The 25,428-nt window shown below is 39.4% G+C and overlaps 1 protein-coding gene across 2 annotated transcripts in view; it reads left to right on the top strand.

Moving 5' to 3' along the window:
- LOC119478316 (astrotactin-2-like) overlaps positions 1-25,428 on the top strand; it is a 624,157-nt gene that overhangs the window by 350,092 nt on the left and 248,637 nt on the right. For both annotated transcript variants that reach the window (XM_037752984.1, XM_037752983.1), the window contains exon 4: positions 23,898-24,050. In XM_037752984.1, the coding sequence (XP_037608912.1) occupies positions 23,898-24,050 (153 nt within the window). The remainder of the gene's footprint in view (positions 1-23,897; positions 24,051-25,428) is intronic.

Here is a 25,428-nt window from a genome sequence, read left to right as displayed (position 1 = left end):
CACTCAAGCTCAAAACAAAAAGCACACATTTCCCTCCCGACTAACAACTACAGTCAATCTGCATGTCGTTTGTTTCTTTTTTCCCCTAGTTTTTCTACAACTAAGGAACAGGGGAGGGAACAATTTGGCAAATATGATACTTAAATTCGGTATACAAAACAACTAGGGCTGTCAAAGTGAACGCAATAATAACACGTTAATGCATTTTCTTTTCAACACCACTAATTTATGGAAAGCATTTACCACGACTTGCAATTTTTAGGTTGTGGTGGGCTCAACTTACACTAAATTTTGGCAGAGAAAAACTGGCATGGCTGTTTTCTAAAGGGGTCCCTTGACCTCTGACCTCAAGATATGTGAATGAAAATGGGTTCTATGGGTACCCACGAGTCTCTCCTTTCAAAAAACTGAACTGAACAAACTAAATTTCTGTCTTTTGTTGCTTATTGCTAAATCTCTGAAAAGTGATGTTTTTTATTGAATTATGGACTCTTTATTTCCGGTGAATGTTATTGGAATATAATTATCTTACACTTAACTCCCCATATCCACTTGGTTTGAACCAATCCAACAGCATCCAATCAAGTCTCAGGAGAAAACCATGAAGAACTAATGTTACGTTACTGAGCACCAGTTGGATCCAGTTACTCTGCTGTTAAAATGACGTTACATTTGATGAAGAGCGCATATAGCTTGTTTAGGACTCGAGACCTGAGTTGGGACTTGAGTGCACAGACTTGAGACTAATTTGTGACTTGCAAAACAATGACTCGGTCCCACCTCTGGTAGCCTATACCCGGTGAAATGTCAGGAAGGTATACGAAATAGATACAACCCAAAACGCTGAAGGCTACCGTGTTTTGTCTAACGTAATGTAACCATAGCTCGTAGTAGTAGAATATCGTCCAAACCATTCTGTGTCATCCGTAATCAAAATATAACATTAGCATTTTAAATAAATATTTAATGGTCTGTCAACATGTCAGTGAATTTAAACTACTGCTTGCAATCTGAGGATATATATAGAACGTGTGTGTGATTGTGTGTATAGCCTCTGCTGTTTTCTTACAGTCATTGAGCTATACCTGAGGAATGAAGTCTCATCATTTCCCTTTTTTTTTTTTTTTTACCGTGGTATCGAATTGGGTATTGAGAATCGTGGAAATTCACTGCTATTGGTATCGACTACTAGATTTCTGGTATTGTGACATTCTTAAATCAAAGTCAAGATACACTGACAGCTTCAGTTTGCCATGTTATGATTTCAGCATATTTCTTTTTTATGCTAAATACAGTACCTGTGAGGGTTTCTGGGCAATATTTGTCATTGATTTGTGTTGTAATTGATTTCCAATAATAAATATCAGGGCTGTCAATTTATTAAGATATTTAATCACAAATTAATCACATTAATTTATCTCTTCAAAATGAACCTTAGAGGGAGATTTGTCAAGCATTTAATACTCTTATCAATGTGGGAGAGGGCAAATATGCTGCTTTATGCAATTGCATGTATATAATTATTGTCGGAAATAATTTAACAACACAAAACAATGACAAATATTCTCTAATATAAATTTTGAAAAGAAAAAAAATGTGTGATTAATTTGCGATTAATCACAATTCAATATTTGAATCTATTCATAACCCTAAAAACAACTAAACCAGAGCAATGATGTTGGTGGCAACCAAGACCTATTCTGTGACCTTTGGGAGGTCATAGCAGGGATGAATCATCCAGTTACCTCTATGTGGTTTTGTAGTCATAACTATAGGGAAAGCCTGGTCGAAAACAATTTTACTACTTTATATTTACAGTGGTAATGATGTAGTAGATAAATAAATAAATAAAAAAGATTGTTTCATCATCCACAAGACCACTGTCATTGCCGCGCTTATCGGGTGTTTACTGAGCTCTAATTGAACTCAAGACTGGAGAGTAATAATCCAGTGTCAAGCTTCAGATCGCTAATGTGACATCATTGATGAGAAATGGCTGCCAGCTTGGCACACTCAAAGCTAGCTCAGGGTGAGGTTTTGATTAATACTGAATCAGGCTTGTCATCCTTCCCCATGATAAATAGATGGGAGTTAATTACAAAGACTTCCCATTCTTCCTTCTGCCCCATCTGTGGAAAAGCATTTAAGTCCCGTGTTGTCAATGAGGGCAATTTTTACTGAGATGAATAAGGCGATTTTTTAAAGATACACATGCGCGGCATATGTACGAGCGTGCGCAAACTATGTTGCGTGGTCGAGATAGAGCATGTAGGCTCCATGTTGGAACGTTTTTTCGAGATAAACTAAGGCAATAAATATAATAAATGTGGCGGGGTTTTTTTTAAGTAGTTCATCACGGAATTCTAGTCCGCACCCACTCCGGTGTGAAATAAGCCAAGAGACGGTTCCATCAATCACGGCTTCTGCAATCTCTAGTGCATTGTGTTTGTCAGGAAGTTTCAAAGGAGCACAGCCCCTCTATGCACAGTGCAGCAGCTGATGAGATGATTTGTAACAGAAGACACGAGAATAAAATAAAGAGGAGAAAAAGACCAGGTATAGTGACTCATTGAGAAATGAAGCCTCAGTAATCTGATCCAACGTGAGGCCTTTGTCAGAGACGGAGGGGGAGGGGGGAGGGGGGGAGGAAACAAGACATGCCAGTAAGAAATGGGTTTGTAAGCACCAAGGCCACGCCAGATCAATACGCGTGGGTCGATCGCATGCCAACTCACGAGCCATCTTTATGAGGCTGTTTTGAAATGCGGTTCGGGCTGCTCACCGACATGTAATGGTCAATATATCCCTCAATGTTTCTCTGCTGCCAGCATTTCACAGAGTTCATTAAAGTTATTATGCTACTTATTCAAACTGTTCACATAGACAGCATCTTTGAAGGCTTGAATGCAGCTATACTTTAACCTCCTGAGACCCACAATAGATCCGTTTTTTGTTTTTAGTGGGGTACAGGGGGGATTTAGGGGTGAGATAGCAGGTCAACAGTAGATGTCACATACAGACGTAGGCAAAATTGTTGGTACCCTTCCGTTAAAGAAAGAAAAACCAACAATGGTCACTGAAATAACTTGAAACTGACAAAAGTAATAATAAATAAAAATTTACTGAAAATTAACTAATGAAAATCAGACATTGTTTTTGAATTATGGTTCAGCAGAATCATTTAAAAAAAACAAACTAATAAAACTGGCCTAGACAAAAATGATGGTACCCTTAACTTAATATTTTGTTGCACAACCTTTTGAGGCAATCACTGCAATCAAGTGATTTCTGTAACTCTCAATGAGACTTCTGCACCTGTCGACAGGTATGTTGGCCCACTCCTCGTGAGCAAACTGCTCTAGCTGTCTCAGGTTTGAAGGGTGCCTTCTCCAGACTGCATGTTTCAGCTCCTTCCACAGATGTTCAATAGGATTTAGATCAGGGCTCATAGAAGGCCACTTCAGAATAGTCCAATGTTTTGTTCTTAGCCATTCTTGGGTGTTTTTAGCTGTGTTTTGGGTCATTATCCTGTTTGGGGACCCATGACCTGCGACTGAGACCAAGCTTTCTGACACTGGGCAGCACATTTCGCTCCAGAATGCCTTGATAGTCTTGAGATTTCATTGCACCCTGCACAGATTCAAGACACCCTGTGCCAGATGCAACAAAGCAGCCCCATAACATAACCGAGCCTCCTCCATGTTTCACATTAGGTACAGTGTTCTTTTCTTTGGATGCTTCATTTTTGCGTCTGTGAACATAGAGCTGATGTGACTTGCCAAAAAGCTCCAGTTTTGTCTCATCTGTCCAAAGGACATTCTCCCAGAAGCTTTGTGGCTTGTCAATATGCATTTTGGAAAATTCCAGTCTCGCTTTTTATGATTTGGTGTCCTCCTCGGTTGTCTTCCATTAAGTCCACTTTGGCTCAAACAGTGATGGATGGTGCGATCTGACACTGATGTACCTTGACCTTGGAGTTCACCTCTAATCTCTTTGGAAGTTGTTCTGGGCTCTTTGGTTACCATTCGTATTATCTGTCTCTTCAATATGTCATCAATTTTCCCCTTGCGGCCACGTCCAGGGAGGTAGGCTACAGTTCCATGGACCTTAAACTTCTGAATAATATGTGCAGCTGTAGTCACAGGAACATCAAGCTGCTTGGAGATGGTCGTATAGCCTCTACCTTTAACATGAAGGTCTATAATGTTCTTTCTGATCTCCTGAGACAACTCTCTCCTTAGCTTTCTGTGGTCCATGTTCAGTGTGGTACATACCATGATACCAAACAGCACAGTGACTACTTTTCACCCTTTAAATAGGCAGACTGACTGATTACAAGTTTGAAGATACCTGTGATGCTATTTACAGGACACACCTTAGTTTAACATGTCCCTATGGTCAAACTATTTTACATCTTTTCTAGGGGTACCATCATTTTTGTCCAGGCCAGTTTCATTAGTTTGTTTTTTAAAATGATTCTGTTGAACCACAATTCAAAAACAATAGCTGATTTTCATTAGTTAATTTTCAGTAAATTTTTATTTATTATTACTTTTGTCAGTTTCAAGTTATTTCAGTGACTATTGTGGGTTTTTCTTTCTTTAACGGAAGGGTACCAACAATTTTGCCTACGTCTGTAGAAGTGGTGTACATCATCTGAAAGCTGGGAACCTGAAGATTAATTTGAGATGCTGTTCAGCACTGTGTGTCAAGTTGTTCTAGTCATAAATCAGAAATACACATGAATTAATTAATCAATAATTTAAAATAAATTGTAAAAGTGTATAAGAGTTTGGAACATTATGATCAAAGTATATGACGGTCATCCTCATGCCCTGTTATGTCTCATAAATTGCAATTTTTGGGTTGATACCATTGGTTACACAGATTTGGTGTCAAATTTAACCATTTATTTTTTTTACCGCTAGAGAATTGATATTAACATTTGGAGATTTTTGCAAGAATTGCATTTTTCGGCGATTGGATGCTGAGCACTTCTTTTCTGAAAACTGCTCAGAAACACCCTTATTGTCAATCAACCTGGGATAATCCAAGAGGTCACCACAGGTCATTTATTTATACAGTGAGGTCAAATTTTTTTTTTTTAAATGTCTCAATACAATGAAATGGCTACTATGGGGACTAATATCATCACACATGAACACAGTTGGGCTCATTGGATCCACAAGAGTCTCAGCTTTCCAGAGATACAATATGTATGTAATTCAAGACTGTTTAGGGACCCCAGTATACAGAAATATTCAAACACATCATTTTAGAATAGGCAAAAATAACACATTTAAATGGCATGTGATTATCATAAAGTGGGCATGTCTGTAAAGGGGAGACTTGTGGGTACCCATAGAACCCATTTTATGTCACATATCTTGAGGTCAGAGGTCAAGGGACCCCTTTTGAAAATGGCCTTGCTAAAATTGAGCCCAACTTTGGAGCATTATTTAGCCTCCTTTCTGACATGGTAGCATGACAAGGTTGGTACAAATGGATTCCTTTAGGTTTTTCTAGTTTCATATGATATCTGTGTCTTCTGAACCTACAACTAGAGCCTCTGAAAGACAGTAAAGTCAGTCAATACTGCGTGACTCAGGGGGTTAGAGATATTATGCTACTTATTCAAACTGTTCACATAGACGGCGTCTTTGAAGGTTTGAATGCAGCTGCTTTTAGGGAAGGAAATAGAAAACAGCTAAAGGAGAACAGGCAGTAAAGCAATAAAAAATAGACTAATAGGCACCACAGCTTCATGCTTGGACACTTCAATGATTTATAGAGTCTTTCTGTAATTAAAACTAAATCAGGAGGAATGAAATGCAAGCAATATGCCATCATAAAAATAAGACAATTGAAATGTTACAGTTTTTAATATATTCCGTAAATTGTGTCGGGTCCGACTCACCCTTCCATTTTTTGGGGATTGTCCTGGGAGAGAAACCAGAACTGCAGCTGCTCTACTCAGCCTGCCTTTTGGTCAATACGCAATTGTCGGGGAAAAAATAGTGTTGCTCGCAGCGTATTAAATTAACTGAATTGTTTCGGGGTGTGATGAATTATCTCGGCGTGTGATAAATTGGCACCCTAACGTAATTATATTTGCATAATGTCTTTTCTGCTTCATTTCCGCTCCTACATGTTGCCGGAAATGTTCCCAGTAACACTGTGGCGAGATCTGGAAATAATTCTTAATATTTATTGTTGCCTTTTGGAATCTGTCACATAGTTTCACTGCGGGGACATTCATCAGTGCCTCGCTGCGCAGTCAAAACTTAAAAAAAAAAGAGTCACAAAGTGTAATGAATAATCATGAAAAGAAAATCACAATCATATCCAAATAATACATTTTTTTTTTTTAAATGTGCAAGAAAAGATGTCAGTTTCAAACAGAAAAACTGATATGACCCCGCATTATAATAGGATACTGCACAACTGCAATAATGAGTTATAGGGAAAGGCTGACTCTGGCAGTATCCACAGTACAGATGAGAGGATCAAGGTGCATTTGGAAGTGATGATAATTACGGTGTCACCGGGATACCCTGTGCCATCTAACAGTAGGTCGCATACTGGTTATACGCACACATTAGTACCTGCAATTTCTGTAATTTTATTCCAGATATGGCATAAAATGTGATTGTTACTTCATGTGTTTAGCTAGACAGCACCATTCCCTAATTTGATGTTAGAAGCCTAAATGGGAAAGCATTAGCTGTAGAGCTGGCCGATACGGCTTATAAATAACAGCTTGATATTTTTAAACTATATCGCGATACGATATGTATCTCAACATTTTCATATCTTCTCTAAAATAACAGAACTGTTTGATTTAACCCCTTTGATGCGTATGACCATACCAGCGTGATCGTTGTGGCAGCGGCGAGCACGAAGCCTCCGGCAATGCTAGAGCTGCTAACGTAGCACAATACACACACTGTTTGTCGGACACTCGCTAAAGTTATGCCGGGCAGACACACAGCTGACAACCTGCTAAACTAAACTAAATGTGCGGTGGAGACTTTTACTGGGAAAGTGGCTGCATTTCCGCGACACTACACGCAACACCGTGGCTGCTAAGTTAACACTCCCGGACGGTGAACTGGGGACTCCCGTCAACGATATCTGTTGTGCTCCTGCAGCTGGCACACCGCTGCATGCGAGGCACACATTTTGTCGGTTAACGAGGGTCAGTTATCGGTTAAGAACATCCCTAGTGATGATAAATGCTTCACCGCCTCACCAATCTTTCACATGTGGTGTCAGAAGTCTAGATAAATCAAACCCAAAGAGCCTTAGCAGACGGAAAGCAGAAAGAATGGCTGTGGAGGACGACGGCCTTCAGTCAGTACTCAACACCACTTGTCCGCCGAGTCCAGTCTGGTCACCTTGGCTACGATGTTCAAGAGCTTCATGCAGCTGCACATAGAGAGAGACAGGAGGCAGGTGGAGGAAGGTCGCAATCCAGGAGCAGAAGTAGAGTGTTTTGACCGTATGGCTACGAACTATGTGGAAGTCTACCCTTTGAGAGAGGTAACGGCTAAGCAATTTGCTCTGTGTTTTCAGTCAGGTGTAGAACAAAAATACTGACCGGAACTTCATTTTTGTGGGTTATACACTCTCATCAAAGCAGGATGATGAAAAGAGAGAGCACCACTTCTTACCACTCACAGACTAATAGACTGGTGGAGGTATTTGCTTCGGAAACAGGAGAGAAAATGAATAAATACCTGCTATGGTTTTGCCAGTTGCGTACTGAGGGGTTCCCCAGAGCTCAGATGGATTTTTGTCATTCGAGCTGAGCCCATTACAGTAGGTCAGAGGCCCTCTGGATGAGCTCTGTGAAGGAGGGTGACTCCTCACACATTATACTCCCATGTGTGAATAGAAGTGTATGAGCACGATGACTGTCATGACTTGCTAAAGAGTATGACATCAATCTCGGTGCTGATCATGGATAGGGAGCTCAAGACAACCTGCTAAAAATGGCACCCATGTTAAGTTTCACAAGTTCTCACTAGTTGACAGGTTGTAGAGTTGATTTGATTTCCAAAGGTCTTTATGTAGCTTTTTTTTCATCCTTGCTTTTTATGCCTCCGTGCTTTTTATGCATCCGCGATTAATCACAAATTAATCACACATTTTTTGTATCCGTTCAAAATTTACCTTAAAGGGAGATTTGTCAAGTATTTAATACTCTTATCAACATGGGAGTGGGCAAACATGCTGCTTTATGCAAATGTATGTATATATTTATTATTGGAAATCAATGAACAACACAAACAATGACATATATTGTCCAGAAACCCTCACAGGTACTGCATTTAGCATAAAAAATATGCTCAAATCATAACGGGGCAAACTCAAGGCCAACAGGCAACAACAGCTGTAAATGTGGTGTCAGTGTGGGCATGTGTGTAAAGGGGAGACTCGTGGGTACCCATAGAACCCATTTTCATTCACATATCATGAGGTCAGAGGTCAAGGGATCTCTTTGAAAATGGCCATGCCAGTTTTTCCTTGCCAAAATTTAGCGTAAGTTTGGAGCTTTATTTAGCCTCCTTTACAACAAGCTAGTACGACATGGTTGGTACCAATGGATTCATTAGGTTTTGTTGTTTATTATGATACCAGTTTCTCTCTCTAGTTTTAAAACTGAGCTCGCTACAACCTAAAAATCCCAAATTGCGTTAATGCATTAAAGAAATTAGTGGTGTTAAAACAAATTTCTGTTAATGCGTTATTCTTGTGTTAACTTTGACAGCCCTAATAAAATTACATTTTGGACAGACATGGATGTGAACTGCATCTTAACCGGTTGGCGTATTGACATACAACAGCAATGCGGTGATTCTAGTTTTTCAGATTAGACGTGAAACACGGTCGACTGTCAACCCTGCCATGAGGATGTATCGTCGACCGTGTTCCTGCCTTGTTTCCTACGATAGGATCTGAAACATGGTCGACAATGCATCCTGGGAATGGTTGATTGGCAGTCAAAGGCTGTCACTGTAGAAGATAACATGTCTTCTCTCTGCCTTTGCTCTGTTACTCGGCATACTTAAGGTATGTGCTGTATGTGTGTAAGGAGAGTGACTTTGTATGTATTTGATTTGGCATGTAATCCCGGCTCCCAGAATTGTTTTCAGCTTGTACTAGACCACTTACAAAGCCACTTAACTCAAATGCATATTTAAGATATCTGAATGAAGAAATTGCGCCTTGTGCATAATGTGTCCCAGTATTTTTTGGAAAGTCATGTCAAAATAACTAAGAAACTAGGACTGTCAAAGTTAACACAATAATAACGCAAATTAGTTTTAACACTACTAATTTCTTTAACGCAATCGATCTTTCTGAGGTTGTAGCGGGCTCAGTTTTAAAGCTAGAGTGAAGATACTGATATCATATGAAACTAGAAAAACCTAAGGAATCCATTGGTACCAATCAATCAGTCATACTAGCTTGGCAAGGAGGTTAAATAAAAGTTATGCTAAATGTTGGCGAGTAAAAACTGGCAAGGCTATTTCCAAAGGGGTCCCTTGACCTCTGACCTCAAGATATGTGAATGAAAATGGGTTCTATGGGTACCCACGAGTCTCCCCTTTACAGACATGCCCACTTTATGATCATCACATGGAGTTTTGGGGCAAGTCATAGTCAAGTCAGCACACTGTCACACTGACAGCTGTTGTTGCCTGTTGGGCTGCAGTTTGCCATATTATGATTTGAACATATTTCTTATGCTAAATGCAGTACCTGTGAGGGTTTCTGGACAATATTTGTCATTGTTTTGAGTTGTTAATTGATTTCCAATAAAAACATATATACATACATTTGCATAAAGCAGCATATTTGCCCACTCCCGTGTTGATAAGTGTTAAATACTTGACAAATCTCCCTTTAAGACACATTTTGAATAGATGAAAAATTACTAATTTGCGTTTAATCAATATAAACTATGGACTAATCAGATTAATCAGGATTAAATATTTTAATCGACTGACAGCCCTAAAAGAAACCTTTTGTTTGAAAGTTGTTATCACCACTCACTCACCACCTTCAGCTAATGATCTGCCCTCCCAATCTTCTTGATCACAGTATTCTTGCAGTTTCCTGCCAGGAATAAACTGCTTGTCATTGTTTTTTTAATTAAAAATTTACAGAATAATTCACCCGTACATTTTTTAAGTCACCGTCTTCCACAACTGACTGCCCTGACAGATAAATGTGTTTGAACTAAACTGGAAAAACAAAGTTCGGAAACTTGTGTTTGGTAGATTATTTCTCTATTGTCACAATGCTAATTGGCATTGTATTTTACATCATTGGAAAGCCTGTTTATTTACCTTCGCAATGATGTCCAACTTGTAAGGATCATGCATTTGTGGGATGAGCAGCACAGCTGATTATGTGGGGAGTGCCCAAGAAAAATTTGCCAAAATGCTCCGTCAATGGTAAACAGTGTATTCTCCTGTTGGTGTTGACTCTTGTTTTGAGTTGTTTGGTGGATGATTGAACTCTCTATCAGTAACAAGGAACAAACAAGACATATTAGCAATTTTAAACTTTATTAATTTAATACACCGTCAGGAGCCTCAGTAGCGGTGGAAGATCCATACGCAGCCACAACAGCCTGGCACCTCCTCCTCATGCTGCTCACCAACCTGGTCACACGTTGCTGTGGGATGGCGTTCCATTCCTCAACCAGGATTCGTTGCAGGTCAGCCAACGTCGTTGTGTTGGTCACTCTAACACGTACAGCACGCCAAAGCTGATCCCACAAGTGTTGAATTGGGTTGAGATCTGGACTCTTGGCAGGCCGTTTCATTCTCTCTACTCCCACATTGTGGAGGTAGTCTGTGATAACCCTGGCTCTGTGGGGGTGAGCGTTGTTTCTTGGAAGATGAAGTTAGGTGCCAGATTGTGGAGATATGGGATCGCCACTGGCTGCAGAATCTCATCCCGATATCTCACTGCATTGAGATGGCCTTCAATTATGACAAGCCTTGTTTTGCCAGTGAGGGAGATGCCCCCCCACACCATGACACTGCCCCCACCAAAAGCTGTTACTCCATCGGTGCAACAATCAGCATAGCGTTCTCCACGTCGTCTCCATACTTTGACCCCGCCATCCGACTTTGGCAGACAGAACCTGGACTCATCACTGAACATGACATTCCCCCACATGTTCAGGTTCCATTGTCTGTGTTGTCGACACCAGCGCAAACGGGCCTGACGGTGAAGGGCAGTCATTGCAGGCTTCCTGGTAGCCTTATGAGAATACACTGTTTACCATTGACGGAGCATTTTGGCAAATTTTCCTTGGGCGCTACCCACATAATCAGCTGTGCTGCTCATCCCACAAATGCATGATCCTTACAAGTTGGACATCATTGCGAAGGTAAATAAACAGGCTTTCCAACGATGTAAAATACAATGACCATTAGCATTGTAACAACAGAGAAATAATCCACCAAACACAAGTTTCCGAACTTTGTTTTTCCAGTATATATTACATGAGGATCTCGTTCTTAAACCTCGTGACCTAGGCGTATCCGCGATTGTCAGTCAGGAGCTTCAGCCCGTTTGGAGCAGCTGGAGGTCAGAGCTCGGCCCCGCGATGTTCAGCTGGCGCAGCACGGGGAGACACATCCATATTTTATTCTGGCCCATGGCAAGCGCCGAGCTATAGATAGCACTTTATTCCTGCTCCTCTGCAAACAGCAGATGCCTTTAAAATATACAAGTAGAGGCAAAAGCTAGCAGAGAGGGGGAAAAAAAAAAAGTGTCTGACTAAACACGGGACGTTACATGCTTTCCAGCGGCTGGGAATGACAGTACATGTTTAAACACTGCAGAGCGGGGGAGTTTTCTGTCTGTTCCTTGTGTTTTTCTAAGTCCTCCAGATGTCTTTAAGTGTTTTTCAACTCTCAATATATATTTTCATTTTGCGCTGTCTTGGCAATCGCCACGGGAGAATAAATGCAATACCACCCATGCCTTTCTTCCTATGATGTAAGGAGAGAGAAATTGTCAAACTTGGTTTTGGATTGATTTGTCTTTTTTTACAGCTATGACTGTGGCAATGCCTTGAGCATAGTCCCTTTGGTATATATATATATATTCGTGGATCATTTTAAGTGTACAAAATAGTTGCTTTTTTTTTGTGAACAGTATGCAATATTAACAAAATTAAGGTTGTTCATACATAAAGATATTATCTAAAACTCTACATGATAAAAAGTGCATTTCATTCTTGTTCTTTTCTTTCTAGTTCTGCCCCCCTCTTAGTCGATTAGTCAACTAATCGGTTATGTTTCCTCTTAATCGACAAAGATTTATTTTGCCGATTAGTCGTTTTTTATGCTTTGTTCATGCTAAATGACTTAATTCCAAGAAAGATCTGTCGATTAAATCAACTAATCAGTTAGAGAAAATCATATGAATGTTAGTCGACTAAGAATTTCTTTGGTCGAGGACGGCCGTCTGTGATCACTTTCTTCTCCCCGTTATCTTTTCCCCTGTCCATCTTCTCATATTTTCAGCTCATGCTCCTTTTATCCACTGCTCCCTCCTGGCTCTCTTATCTGCATCTCATTCCCAACATCATCTCCTTTTCTCCTTGCTTCAACACCCATGGCATCCGTTGTCTAAACTCGTCTCTTCCTCACGCTTCTCTTTTTCTCTCTCTCTCTCGGCCATTCTCCATTCATCTCCGGATCCCCTTGTCTTCTCCGACACTTTTTGTCTTTTTCTTTGTATCCGTCTAACCCCTTACTCCCCTTCTCGTGTACCTGTCACAATTCCAGAAGCGGTGCTGTCAAAGCTTTTCCCAGAGAGCAGATTTGACTGGGCTGTTTCTATTGAAACAATGGCAAATTTAATACCTCACAGAGGGAATCAGAGCTTGTATGAACCCCTTTTTCCTTTTCAATTGATCCCCTCTGCACTCATTTACTGAAGGGGAGGAGAGAAAACAAGGGAGTAAGAGATGCGACTAGAGTGCGTGTGCCAGCATGCATGTGCATGTTGGCATGTGTTGGAGGTACAGGCAAAGAAAAGACATAAGGAAGAGAGTAATAAAAGGAAATGTAATAAGAAACAGAAATCTGTAGGACTTTAGCTTCTTGGGATATCGGTTTTATTTTCCTCCCACAGATTTTCTCCAAATTAAAACAGCAGGGGTTTGTAGGGTCCAAAGATCTTCAGACATCTTCCCACCCTTTCCCTTGCGGCTACATCTGCTCCCGCGTATATGAATGCTGTTAGGCTGCCAGACGGGATGGCTTTGAATAGAAATAGAAGTCCATAACTGATTTTCAATTGTTAATACACGAATGTTGCATTAAATTGGCAATATGCGCATACGTGTATATCACAGCATACATTTCTAACTTGTGTCTTTTTTTATTTAGTTTAACTCTTTGTTGTTCTTATTGGCTTTAAGTTGGTGTTGCTATACTAAACTGTGTATGTTGAAAGGCACCAGATAGGGCTTGGTGATAACAAAATTGTTCTTCCTGTTTTCTTACAATAGAATTGTATCATATGATCAAAATGTTATTATTTATGAACTTATTTCATCAAATGAATGATTATAAAGATTATTTGTTTTTTGAATGGTGTGTTTTTTGGATCTGGCTAAGGGCATTTTAACCCTTTGAACTCTGCAATAGAAATGGTCCGCCAGTGGCTGCATTGATATTTTTGCTTATTGTGATGTAATTTCTTGAATTATCTTCAAAGCCGTCATATCCCTAAAATCTGTACAACCTAAGCTACAAGGTTATTTCAGTCAATAAACTATCAATTTAATTGATAAAGTATTGAAATTATGTCATAAATAAAAAAAACACACAATTTGGACATGTTTTTTTTCCGTAAAATGTTACTAAATACACACACAAAACATATTGATCCAAAAGATTTCTAAATGTAGAAAAATTAAAAAAAATATGTCTTATGACTCCATAAGTTATTTGAACTAAGGCATTTTGATAGTTTTGTTATCTTCCGTGCTTAACGTAACATAATAACGCCATCTCGAGCGTCACAACGTGATGATGTGAAAAGACAGAAGCCTTAGCTTTCTACTGCAAAAAAGAACAAATTCTCTCGCTATTATGGTTTTTATTTTACATCAATTTAAACAGGATCATGCAAACAACAATCTCTCACGTCCATTACGGGGTAATACCCTGTTTTACCGCATGTTACGTAATGTAATGATGTCATCACAATCGTACAACGTGACTTGCTTCTGTAAAAAAAATGAATGCTATAGCTATTATGGTTTTTATTTTAGATCGACTTAAACAGCATCATGCAAATAACGATCGTTTTTTAAGGGTCAAGTGTAGAGGCAACATCTGCAGGGTCTTTGTCAATACCCTGCTGTGCCCTAAAACAGGCAGTTTAACAAGAAGTCCAGCATGACATGGAATGGATCCTTCAGAGTCTACTACTACCGTACTGTATGTGGGTTCAGAGCACTCTAATCCATCTACCAAGCTGCATTGCAAGCCGTATCACCACCTGCCTCAGGGACAGAGCATTGTTGAAGAGTCTGAAAATACTGCTTTGGTTCTCGCTGACTTTCAGCAGAGAGGGAATATCTTCTTGAGCCTAAGAGAAATAAGGGGTCAAGCACTATTTATGGACAGAGAGTCATGGTCAAAGGTTTCAGTTTCTGACAGACAGTAATTCCCATAGGCTGTATCAGCGGTTTGGTGGAAGCCGGCCTTGTCTTGTCCATTTGGCTTTTTGGAGTAGCTAGTCCTTCAGTGTATTTTTTTTTTTGCTGACAGAACAACTGTTGCCCTTCCTGGTGCTGAATATCATTTTCTGTGTAGGTACAGGCATCAGTTACAGGCATCATTATATGATTTTTTTTTTTTTTTTTTTGTCGTGATACCCAGAAATAGATTTTTAGAAGCCCCTGCTTCTGCAAAATAGTGCTTTACCAGTGAATCTTTCAATGGAAAACATGTATTTGTACATAAATATATTGCTACCTTCTCTGTTGGTTGTGATAAGTTATATCATACCATCCAGATTTAGTGTTATTGTTTTTATTGTATTAAGTTGTAGCAGCAACTGTCGTAATCACAATATTACTAACAAATCAAACTGCTTTGATATTCTCAACCGATAACTACTTTGAAAATGAATTGCACTGGGGTAATTATTTTTGGTAAATCAAAGTCTATGACATTTTAAGCGTTATTATGCCACCCACAATTTCTTGTTCTTGTAAATCTGCTTTTTGTTCTTGTCATTATTAAGTAAATGTTTTTCCCCAAACCAAAATGACAATGTCCAACTTGTAAGGGTTTCTTGCCCGAAGCTTATAGGAGAAATTAAAGGTCCCATATCAAGCTCATTTTCAGGTTCATACTTGTACTTATACTTTCATAATGTTAAAAAAAACACCTAATTTTTCTCATATTGTCTGTCTGAATATACCTGTATTCACCCTCTAAAGTCTGAAACGCTCCGTTTTAGTGTCTGTCTCTTTAAGACCCCCTCCCCCAGTCTGCTCTGATTGGCTTGTGAGAAAAATATGGTGCACCTTTGCAAAGGTAGTTCCCAAGCCGTGGGCGGTATATTCTAATGATCTGAATGGCTTGTTGAATCACATGTTTTCTGATCTAGACAGCCCACAAAGCTGAGTTGTTTTATTTCACACTATGTTGGTTGGTAGGCATTGCAGGTACCCAAATGTATGTCCACAAGCACTGAAAAAGTGAGAAGTTGAGGTTAACCTCGAATGGTTAATAGTTGAGGTTAGGCATTGACCTCGACTAGTTGAGATTTGGCATTGACCTCGACTGGTTGAGGTTAGGCATTGACCTTGAATGGTTAAAGTTAGGCATTGACCTCAAATAATTGAGATAAGGCATTGACCTCAAATAATTGAGATTAGGCATTGACCTCAAATGGTTGAGGTTAGGTATTGACCTCAAATGGTTGAGGTTCGGCATTGACCTTGAATAGTTGGGGTTAGGCATTGACCTCAAATGGTTGGGGTTAGGCATTGACCTCAAATGGTTGAGGTCAGGCATTGACCTCAAATAGTTGAGGTTCAGCATTGACCTTGAGTAGTTGGGGTTAGGCATTGACTTCAAATGGTTGAGGTCAGGCATTGACCTCAAATAGTTGAGGTTAGGCATTGACCTCAAATAGTTGATGTTTGGCATTGACCTCAAATAGTTAAGGTTAGGCATTGACCTCGAATAGTTGAGGTTATGCAGTGACCTCGAATGGTTACGGTTAGGCATTGACCTTGAATGGTTAAAGTTAGGCATTGATCTTGAATGGTTAAAGTTAGGCATTGATCTTGAATGGTTAAAGTTAGGCATTGATCTTGAATGGTGAAGGTTAGGATAGGTCGTCGGGCAAGTAGTCTCCCGAGAGCTTTTGCAGATCTCAGATCAGATTTCGCAGTATGCGGGCTCCCTTCTTGACACAACCCTGAGTTTGTGGTGCATATATGCATATCTACAAAATCTCCTATGTAAAATAAAAACCATTACACAGCAGTTGGCCAGTCTCATAGTCTGTCAGTAGCTTGTTAATGCTAATCTTTTTTGTGTTTTGGTCTCCTGTCACCTCAGTGGACCCATAATAAGAACAATGGGTGTGTGTCGTTCAGAAAGCAAATTGTTGCTGCTTATCACACCTCTCTGGGTCCGTAAGAGTGCGTTGCAACAGATAGAAAAACAGATGCAGGTTGTATTATGTTTGGAGTGGACACTTCAGCACGTCCTGATTATTATTCAGATGTTCCACGGTCCATTTTCACACTCCTATAAAGTCTAAAAATGGGGATTGGAGTCCACTTTATGTAAACTGTTGTGCTTTCCCACAGCTGTGAAAGCAATGTTCTCCACGGACATTTGCATACACAAAAACAAACACATGCATATACATAGACACTTTCACAAAAGCCTGCATAAACAAGGACAAGCTTTCAGTCCACCAACAAAAAAAAAAAAAAAAAGGAAAAAGAAAATTGAGTAGGGTTATCTTCTCACACTGGGTGCCGTGAGACCACCAGGAATAAGTTGACTGAGGCAGCGTGCTGTTGACATCCACTGCTTATGAGACACTGTTAACACACGATAAGGGAGTAACTGCAGATAAGGGAGATGAAAAGGAGAAAATAAAGGCACCAGAGCTTTAGCTGACATTGAACTCAAAATGAGAAGCCAGTGTGGACTTGGGGGGGGTCTGGGGAAAAACAAATGTCAGAATAAAATATCCTGCTAGCTGCTTCTGACAGATGTGAGAAATGGGGAATAACAGTGAAATAGTGAACGAACCACAGGAGAAAAATACTGCAAAAAAGTCGACACATATTTGTGTCTTGTGTTCATGACTAATGCATGTCTTACAATATCTTGGACCAAGTATTGTGGTGGATTACTGATAACATGGAGGACCATCTTGTTGATAATTAAATGAAATGATTGCTCCTTATTTGAATACTGGCCAAACAACATGTTCGTTTTACAGGATTAAGTGGAGTTTATGGTGCATTTTCATCATGACGTTTTAGCATTTTAAGATGGTTGAGTTTTGTTAAGGCGTGTGTGTGTGTCAGTGAGGAAGGCCAAGATAAAAACATAAACATCAGCAAAAGAGACAAATTACATTTGTTTCAAGGAGACTGTGGCTCCGGGCACTTCTGCTTGGCCCAGCATCTCTCCGTTCCTCGAGATGGAACAAAGAAAGAGAGATAAAGAGCGTTCCAGGAGGCCATGAAATATGGATGCGAGCAGTTAACCTCAAACATGCTGTCACACACTCTCCTCGGTCGTGGCGGGTCAAAGCTTAAGTGCCGCCCGCTCTGGCCCCTTCTTGTTTGTTTGCTAACCCCAAAGTACCGGAATTAGCTTAGTAGCACTACAATACCTGCCCACAGGGAATGGAGCTCCCTTAACCATTTTTGAGTACTTATGTTGTCTATTCGCTTTCCTACAGCTGAAGTGGAGTTCTGTTGGATCTTAAAACGCAAAAAGACGTGGGGGGTCAGCTGAACATGTATATGCCTATACCCTCATTCACTGTTTAAAGGTCCTATATTGTAAAAAAAATCATGGCTTTTATATTGTAAATCAGGTTTAGGCTCTACATAAATACTGTGAAAGTATCGAAACACTTAATCCAAAGGGAAATACACACAGCACATATTCAGAAACTGAACTTTTGAAACAAGCCGACAGGATTTCTGTCCATTTGTGATGTCACAAATCTACAATATTTCGACCATTTCAAAGTTTTAAACGTAAACATTCTAAATGTGTCCCAGTTTATTTCCTGTTGCAGTGTACATACACTGATGTCATTCACATGAATGACATCAGCTGACAGGAAGTAAACATTGACCAAAGCTGTTGCAATTCCATTGAAATGTACTAAAACGGAGCGTTTCAGACAGAGGGTAAATACAGGTATATTCAAGCAGACAGCATGAGGAAAATAAAGTTTTTTTTAAACATTCAAGTATTTAAACATGTTCTAGTAGAAACCCAAAATACAAATATGAACCTGAAAATGAGCACGATATGTCCCCTTTAAGACCCATTCGGCAGTGCCTGACGGAGAGAAATCCACTATAGCCTTAAAATGTGATTTCTTTTTTCCAAGGACATTCACACTACATTGATGCACATGAAGAGGGGGAGGAGAGGAGGCGTTTGGCCACTACTAGACACATTCTATAAGAGACAACGTTTCCCAACCCCTAATATAAAAGCTTTGACCTGTTTTCCATCTTACAGTGTACCATATAGCTGATGCAATGCTCCACACTCAATGGACCAAAACCAACAAATAGGATATTTTTCTGAGATAAAAACATCTTTGGATTATTTTCTGGTGCAGCTGGGTACGAATAACCCGACGCTGTATTTTCTTTGAATTTCACAAAATGTGCTTCAAATACCAGGACTTAACCTATGTTATGTTAGACAAACTTAATGTAATGTCTCCAACATGACTAGAGTAATGCATGACAGTCCTTTATACATATTTAACTTGTAATTGTTTGCATTTGTTCACAAGGGAAATTTGTCCATTCCATTGTCTACTTTGTCATCTCAGCCTTTTTCTTTAAGGGACCCCTTTTCTATTATGGAGTAAACTGACGACCCCTAACTAAGTGACATATTTTACGGATATTTTCGTATTATATATTCAATGCATAATAATAACAGTGCAGAAAAACTGATAAACTGTACAATTAACCCAAATAGTCAACGCAATAACTGCAGGAAGTGTGTGTAAAACGAGCCATTTGGATGAATTTTGAGCAAATTATTTCCTGTAACTATTGCAATAGAGATGAGTTTTCTTATTGTTTTTAGGAACCTTTCATACAATTATTTGTCTACATGATGCACTTTTTAATTTTTTTAACAATCCTTCATGCTTAAACCTGCACTAGGCAGAATGTTGTTGTCATCATTGGGCAAAAAGTCCGTGATAACCTTTCAGCATATTGTAATTCATGTGTTCTGAGAGAATACTAGACTCCTGCTCCTCCTCATGGCTCTGTTTTCAGGCTTTAGAAAGTCCAGCCCGTGACGGGAGACTTTGGCCAATCACAGGTCATTTCAGAGAGAGAGCGTTCTTATTAACTGTTCATTCATGTTGCTCCGGCTGGTGGGCGGTGCTTGGTATTTCCTGAACTGATCTCAACATGGCTGCCGGGTCACAAACCTTCTCATTTTAACAGCTAAACAGTGCACTACAAGATGTTTCTGAAAACATTTTTTGCGAGAAATAGGCATCACAGTAACAGAATATTGATTCATATTTGATCAGCGCTGCCTAGTTTGACCGTTTGATTGGAGTTCACGAGTGATTGACAGCCAGCTCAGAGACGGCAAGGCTTCAGCTCGGCTCTGATTGGTTGTTTTCCTCCGGTCTGTGGAATCTTGTCGGGATATAATGACTGTTTTATGAAAATATATTTTTTTTAGATCATATTTGCTCCAACTCTCTACCCACTGCAGCTTTAATAGGCTTCTTTTTTTTTTACACATTCTGTGTTTTCTTCTCCCCTGACACTTGGCTATTCTTCTATTAGCTCTTTGGCAGTGTTGTTAACTGCTTACTTTTCTAATGCAGTTTGAGGCTGTTTAATAGAGAGGGGAAGGCTCTGTGAATATCATTTGTGGTCATGTCTTCGCTGTGCCCTTAATCATGTGAGATTTGTTTTTTTAAATGTATATCTTAATGTTTATCTAACCTTTAAAGATAACAATTTCATTTAGTTTTCTTCACATAAATGAATGACATCCTGAGATATAGACTAACTGTATGTAATGTTTTTTAAAAAAGGTTGTTTTACACCCATTGAAATTGGGTCGGGACCCCCAATTTGGGAACCAGTGGTCGATACCGTTTAGTGCATCTTATGGTAAACTGTAAGTCTTCTCAGTGAACCACAGCAAAGCTTTTACATTAGGCTCATGCTTTACGACAAGCCACATAGAGTCAGAAATACTGTGGTCCATGTCCAATGACGTGTGTATTGTCCACTGAGAAGTGACTTACCTTGTTTGCATCACTGCACACCCTCCTACACACTTACACGGGTCTCACAGTGGTGTGAAAATCTGACTTGGGCTTGGTTTGAAGAGTGTGGGAAACCCTAACCAAGCCGGTGCCAGAAAGCGTAGGGGAACTCTTGTTTTTATCTCTGTGTCATGTGTTCAAAACCATTCCTTCAGCACAAGTCAGTTCCCACTCACAGTCAAGGGTTGGTGTACACACACACACACACACACTTCAGTTTACAACAGCATAGCCGGAAGCAACAGCTACAGCTGCGTCAGCATCAAAGCCAGCATACGAACAAAAGGATTTTCTTTTTTTTTCAGTCAAAATATTTTTGTCATTCTTTATGGCTCTTGTACTATTAATGTTTAATGTCTAAACTTTTCAACATCGTGCTTAAAAAATAAGCAGGTGTAGTCGTATGCCTAAATTTTCCCATCGCTGACCTATGTGTACTCACATATAGCCATCTCTTATGAACAAATATGTACGATCATGCTCTCAACACTCAAACTTAAAGCAATTATCATCTACTGCTACTGCTGTTTGTGTCACATCACATTATTGACTGTAGTGCTTCTCACAGAGTTGATGCTTGCTTGCTTGCTTAATAAACCATCGGTTCAACTGCTTGAGTGTGCTTGACACCCATTTAGCATTTTGGATGCCTTCAGGGCACCTTAGATCAATTTGTATAGTGATAACACAGGGATTAAAACAAAAAAAATAATAGAAATATCTCCAGAAATTACATATCCAGCCCGCTGGCTGTGGAGGAGTCTTGATGTTCGACTTCCTGACTCCTTCTTCAACCATGTATGAATATGTGTTGGCTGGGCTCCTAGTCAACAACCCATGTACAGTACATACAGTATTTTATCTAAGATAGGGTTGTCAGTTGATTAAAATATTTAATTATGTAATCACATGATTGTCCATCGTTAATCCTGATTAATCGCAAGTTAATCACACATTAATGTGACATTTTGTATCTGTTCAAAATGTACCTTAAAGGGAGATTTGTATTTTTGCTAAGTATTTAATAGTCCTATCAACAGGGGAGGGGTGAAAGTATGTATATATTTATTATTGGAAATCAATTAACAACACAAAACAATGACAAATCTTGTCCAGAAACCCTCACAGGTACTGCATTTAGCATAAAAATATGCTCAAATCATAACATGGCAAACTGCAGCCCAACAGTCAACAACATCTGTCAGTGTGTCAGTGTGTGATTAGCATAAAGTTGGCATATCTGTAAAGAGGACACTTGAGGAAATCATTTTTATTCACATGTCTTGAGGTCAGAGGTTTAAGGGACCCCTGTGAAAATGGCCATGACGGTTTTTCCTCGCCAAAAATGAGCATATGCTACAAGCGACAAGTTGGTATGACATGATTGCAATGGATTCCTTAAGTTTTTTCTAGTTTCATATGATACCAGCATCTTCACTCCAGCTTTAAAACTGAGCCTGCTACAAGCTAAAAAATCGCAAGTTGCGTTAATGCGTTAAGGAAATTAGTGGCGTAAAAACAAATTTGCATTAACACCTTATTAACCCCCTTTAGCTTTGACAGCCCTAATCTAAATAGAAAACTGCATAAAAATGAACAAAAATGTGCAATTGCCATGTGTTTCGTTCACTGCTAATTGAAGGTTCACAGTAAGTGTGCTGCATAGTGTCATAGCTCTGCTGTTGTTTTCCCAACATTCAAGGATAAATGGATGACTAACTTCTCACCCAAACAGCACGGCGAAAACATATCGGAGACACATAAGGAGACATGGATATGTTACAGGACAGCACAAGGGGGGGAAGGGGAGGGTGAGCTAGATGGTTTTATTTTTAAATCCAGGACACACGTCTTATGGTTTAAAGAAAAGAGATCAGGATTTGCTCCTTTTGTTGGGGAGGATATTCAATGACCAAACAACTTTCTTTTGTTAATCTTGAAAATATCTTTGACCGGAGGGCATATTAAGCCAACATCTGTCCGAGAAATGAGGTCATGGTCACTTTGCATGATCCCTTGCACCTGGTTACCGGGGGGCCTATTACTGTACCTCAGACGTGCCGAGAGCAATTCCCTATTTGACAAAACATCAAACCCATTGCAGAGTGAGCTCACCGCAAATGAATCGGAACAACTACGCATCATCGCAAGGATAATATTTGTTTTCCGAAGCGCGCTTGCGACGCCTCCGTTATCGTTAGCTTTTCCATTTATAATATCAAAAACGACGTGAATAACTCCCCGCCTCTTCACTTTCACCCTCGTCCTCTTCCTCTGCTCTCTACACGCTCATTGGCATGCACGATGAGCATCCCACTGGGGAGCAACACATCACCATTATTCATGGAAAGAGTACACCTCAGAGCCAGACTGACAGATCAAAAGATGTTGATGATAGGTGGGGCTAGTGGTGGTTTGGGTGATGAATGGGCCCTATCTTTTTGGAGATGGCTATACTAAGTTTGGGCACAGAGCTGTTTTTCTGCAGTTTTTTGAGAGGTTGTTTGTTTTTTGCCCCAGTTGTCTAACATTACACTGTCAGTAGCATTACACTGCCAGTAGCATTACACTGTCAGTAGCCCACATACAGTACAGTACAATACAGAAATTGTAGTAAATTAGTACACCTTACTGTTGACTCTCTTAAATTGAGTTAACACCTCACTATCATATTAAACAAGGCAGTTCCTATTAAGAGAGGCTATAGATATGTAGTTAAATATCCAGTATCCACACACTTCGATCTGTCTGTGTGTGTGTGTGTGTGTGAGACACAGAAAGGGGAGAACATTCTCTACTCATAATTAGTCTCTTTGGTGGCATAAATTAATTAGCCAGACCATATCTAGACAGGGTCACAGGTCTGCCAATTTCCTGTCTTTTCCTTTTGCAATTTTTCTACTGTAAGAAAGCGACCCCGTCTTCCCCCACACAGCTAGTTTGTTTCGGAGTCATTCATCAGGACTGAGCCATCAGGGGGAAGTGTTGGCAGGATCCCTGTAGAGATGAGGCAATACTGAACTGATGGAATCAATTAAAGGGCAGAAAAAATAGAATAGAAGAAATAACCAGGCTGCTCTTTTACAGTGTCTAAATGGGACAGCCTCATGCATATCATACTCTAATCTCTGATCTTTTTAAAAATGAAATAAAGCTATTTTGGGGTGTTTGCCTTCATGCATCCATATGTGTATTTCTTCTTGTGTGTCTGTCACTATTTTGCAAAATGATTTTTCATTTTAAACCCTTATGACATGCCTGCCATATTCACTTTGGATCTCTTTTTTTTTTTTCCGTAGCCATTGACCCAAACACGGAGTCAGTAGAGGATTTAATGCAGAGGTTCCAGGACAGTTTCCGTGTTCCCAACACGCCGACAGACATGTCTCACTACCAGCACGTCATGCACAGCTCGTCCACGGGCCGCCGGAGGGTCCCCAGCCACACCAGAGGTAGGACAAACAAGTCATTCAAAAACTTTTTGTTGGCGCAATGTTATACAGACCTTGCAAACAAGATAATTTATACTGTAACTCTTTATTTTTGATTATGCATACTGTACAATATTCGCTGACTTTTTGTGCTTCTACTCATCGCATGGTCTTAGGCAGAGAGATTTGCCATTTTAATAGATGCATACATTCACAGCCATCGGTATAGCAAGTGAAATAAGCACATGTTTGATCTGTTTCCACTCTGCCTCATGAGATGTGTAAATATATGTGCATTACACTTTCCAACACCTTAGCAGCCTATTAGGGTGTCACAGAAAATCACTTTGCGAGTTGCTTTTTATAAAAAAAGAAAAGTGGAATACCAAATTACATATGCTTTACATAACTGCCAAATATTATCCAAAGAATAGCATTGCAGATTGTTAATGCATTAGACGACACAGGTGGCGATTGATTTTTTTTAAATTAATTTCAGTATGACAGACTATACACATCTATGGGCAATTTAGATGTTCATTTCGCTAAACCCACATAAGTTTGTAATGAGGGAGAAAAGGCATGTAAACTAGGGGTGTAACGATACATCGATCTGGATCGATTGGATTCAGTGATCCAATATCATCGATGTACAATGAAAATATCGATACGTATCATCATCTTTAAGATACGCTTTTAATTTGAAATTTATATTTATATTAACTTTATATTTATTCTTTCTGTTAAAAAGAATATTTTTTTTCATTTAAATGTCTGGAAGCGTTTACTAATAAAATTGTAAGATCATATTTTAGTTGCTTTTTTGTGAGTTGATATAAATGTAACTGATTGTGTTAAATGGGCACAGGATTGAATCAAATCGAAATCGTATCGTGGCAGACTTTGTGATATCAGCAAATAATCCATATATTGTACCACACCACTAGTAATAAGGCATGCAAATACATCAAAATTAAAAAAAAAGCTCTACTCAATTATGTGAATGTATATGACCTCTAGATGACTGTGTTAACCACTGAGCCACTATGCCGCCCTGGATAATTGCCAAACTGCTTTGAGGACAATGTCACAGTTCAATTTCACAATTAATTAATTTCCTTCAAGTAACTGCAACTTAACATTTCATATCCCATTTTAATATCTGTGAAACATTATTAATATGTCTTTTTTTTTTTCTTCTTCTTTTACATCATGATGTAGACACACAGATATATGAAGCGTGCAGGGCTGTATATTGGCAAGAATCTGGCGATATGATACATATCGCGATACAGGGTTACGATTCAATATATTGCGATATATTGCGATTGTTTTAATCTAATTTTAGGAAAACTGTCATAGTATAAAGAACACACCACAATATGCATAAAATGTGAAT

Source organism: Sebastes umbrosus, chromosome 19 (genome assembly GCF_015220745.1).
Source record: "Sebastes umbrosus isolate fSebUmb1 chromosome 19, fSebUmb1.pri, whole genome shotgun sequence".
Classification (NCBI taxonomy): Eukaryota; Metazoa; Chordata; class Actinopteri; order Perciformes; family Sebastidae; genus Sebastes; species Sebastes umbrosus.
This window is presented reverse-complemented; position numbering and strand designations above follow the sequence as displayed.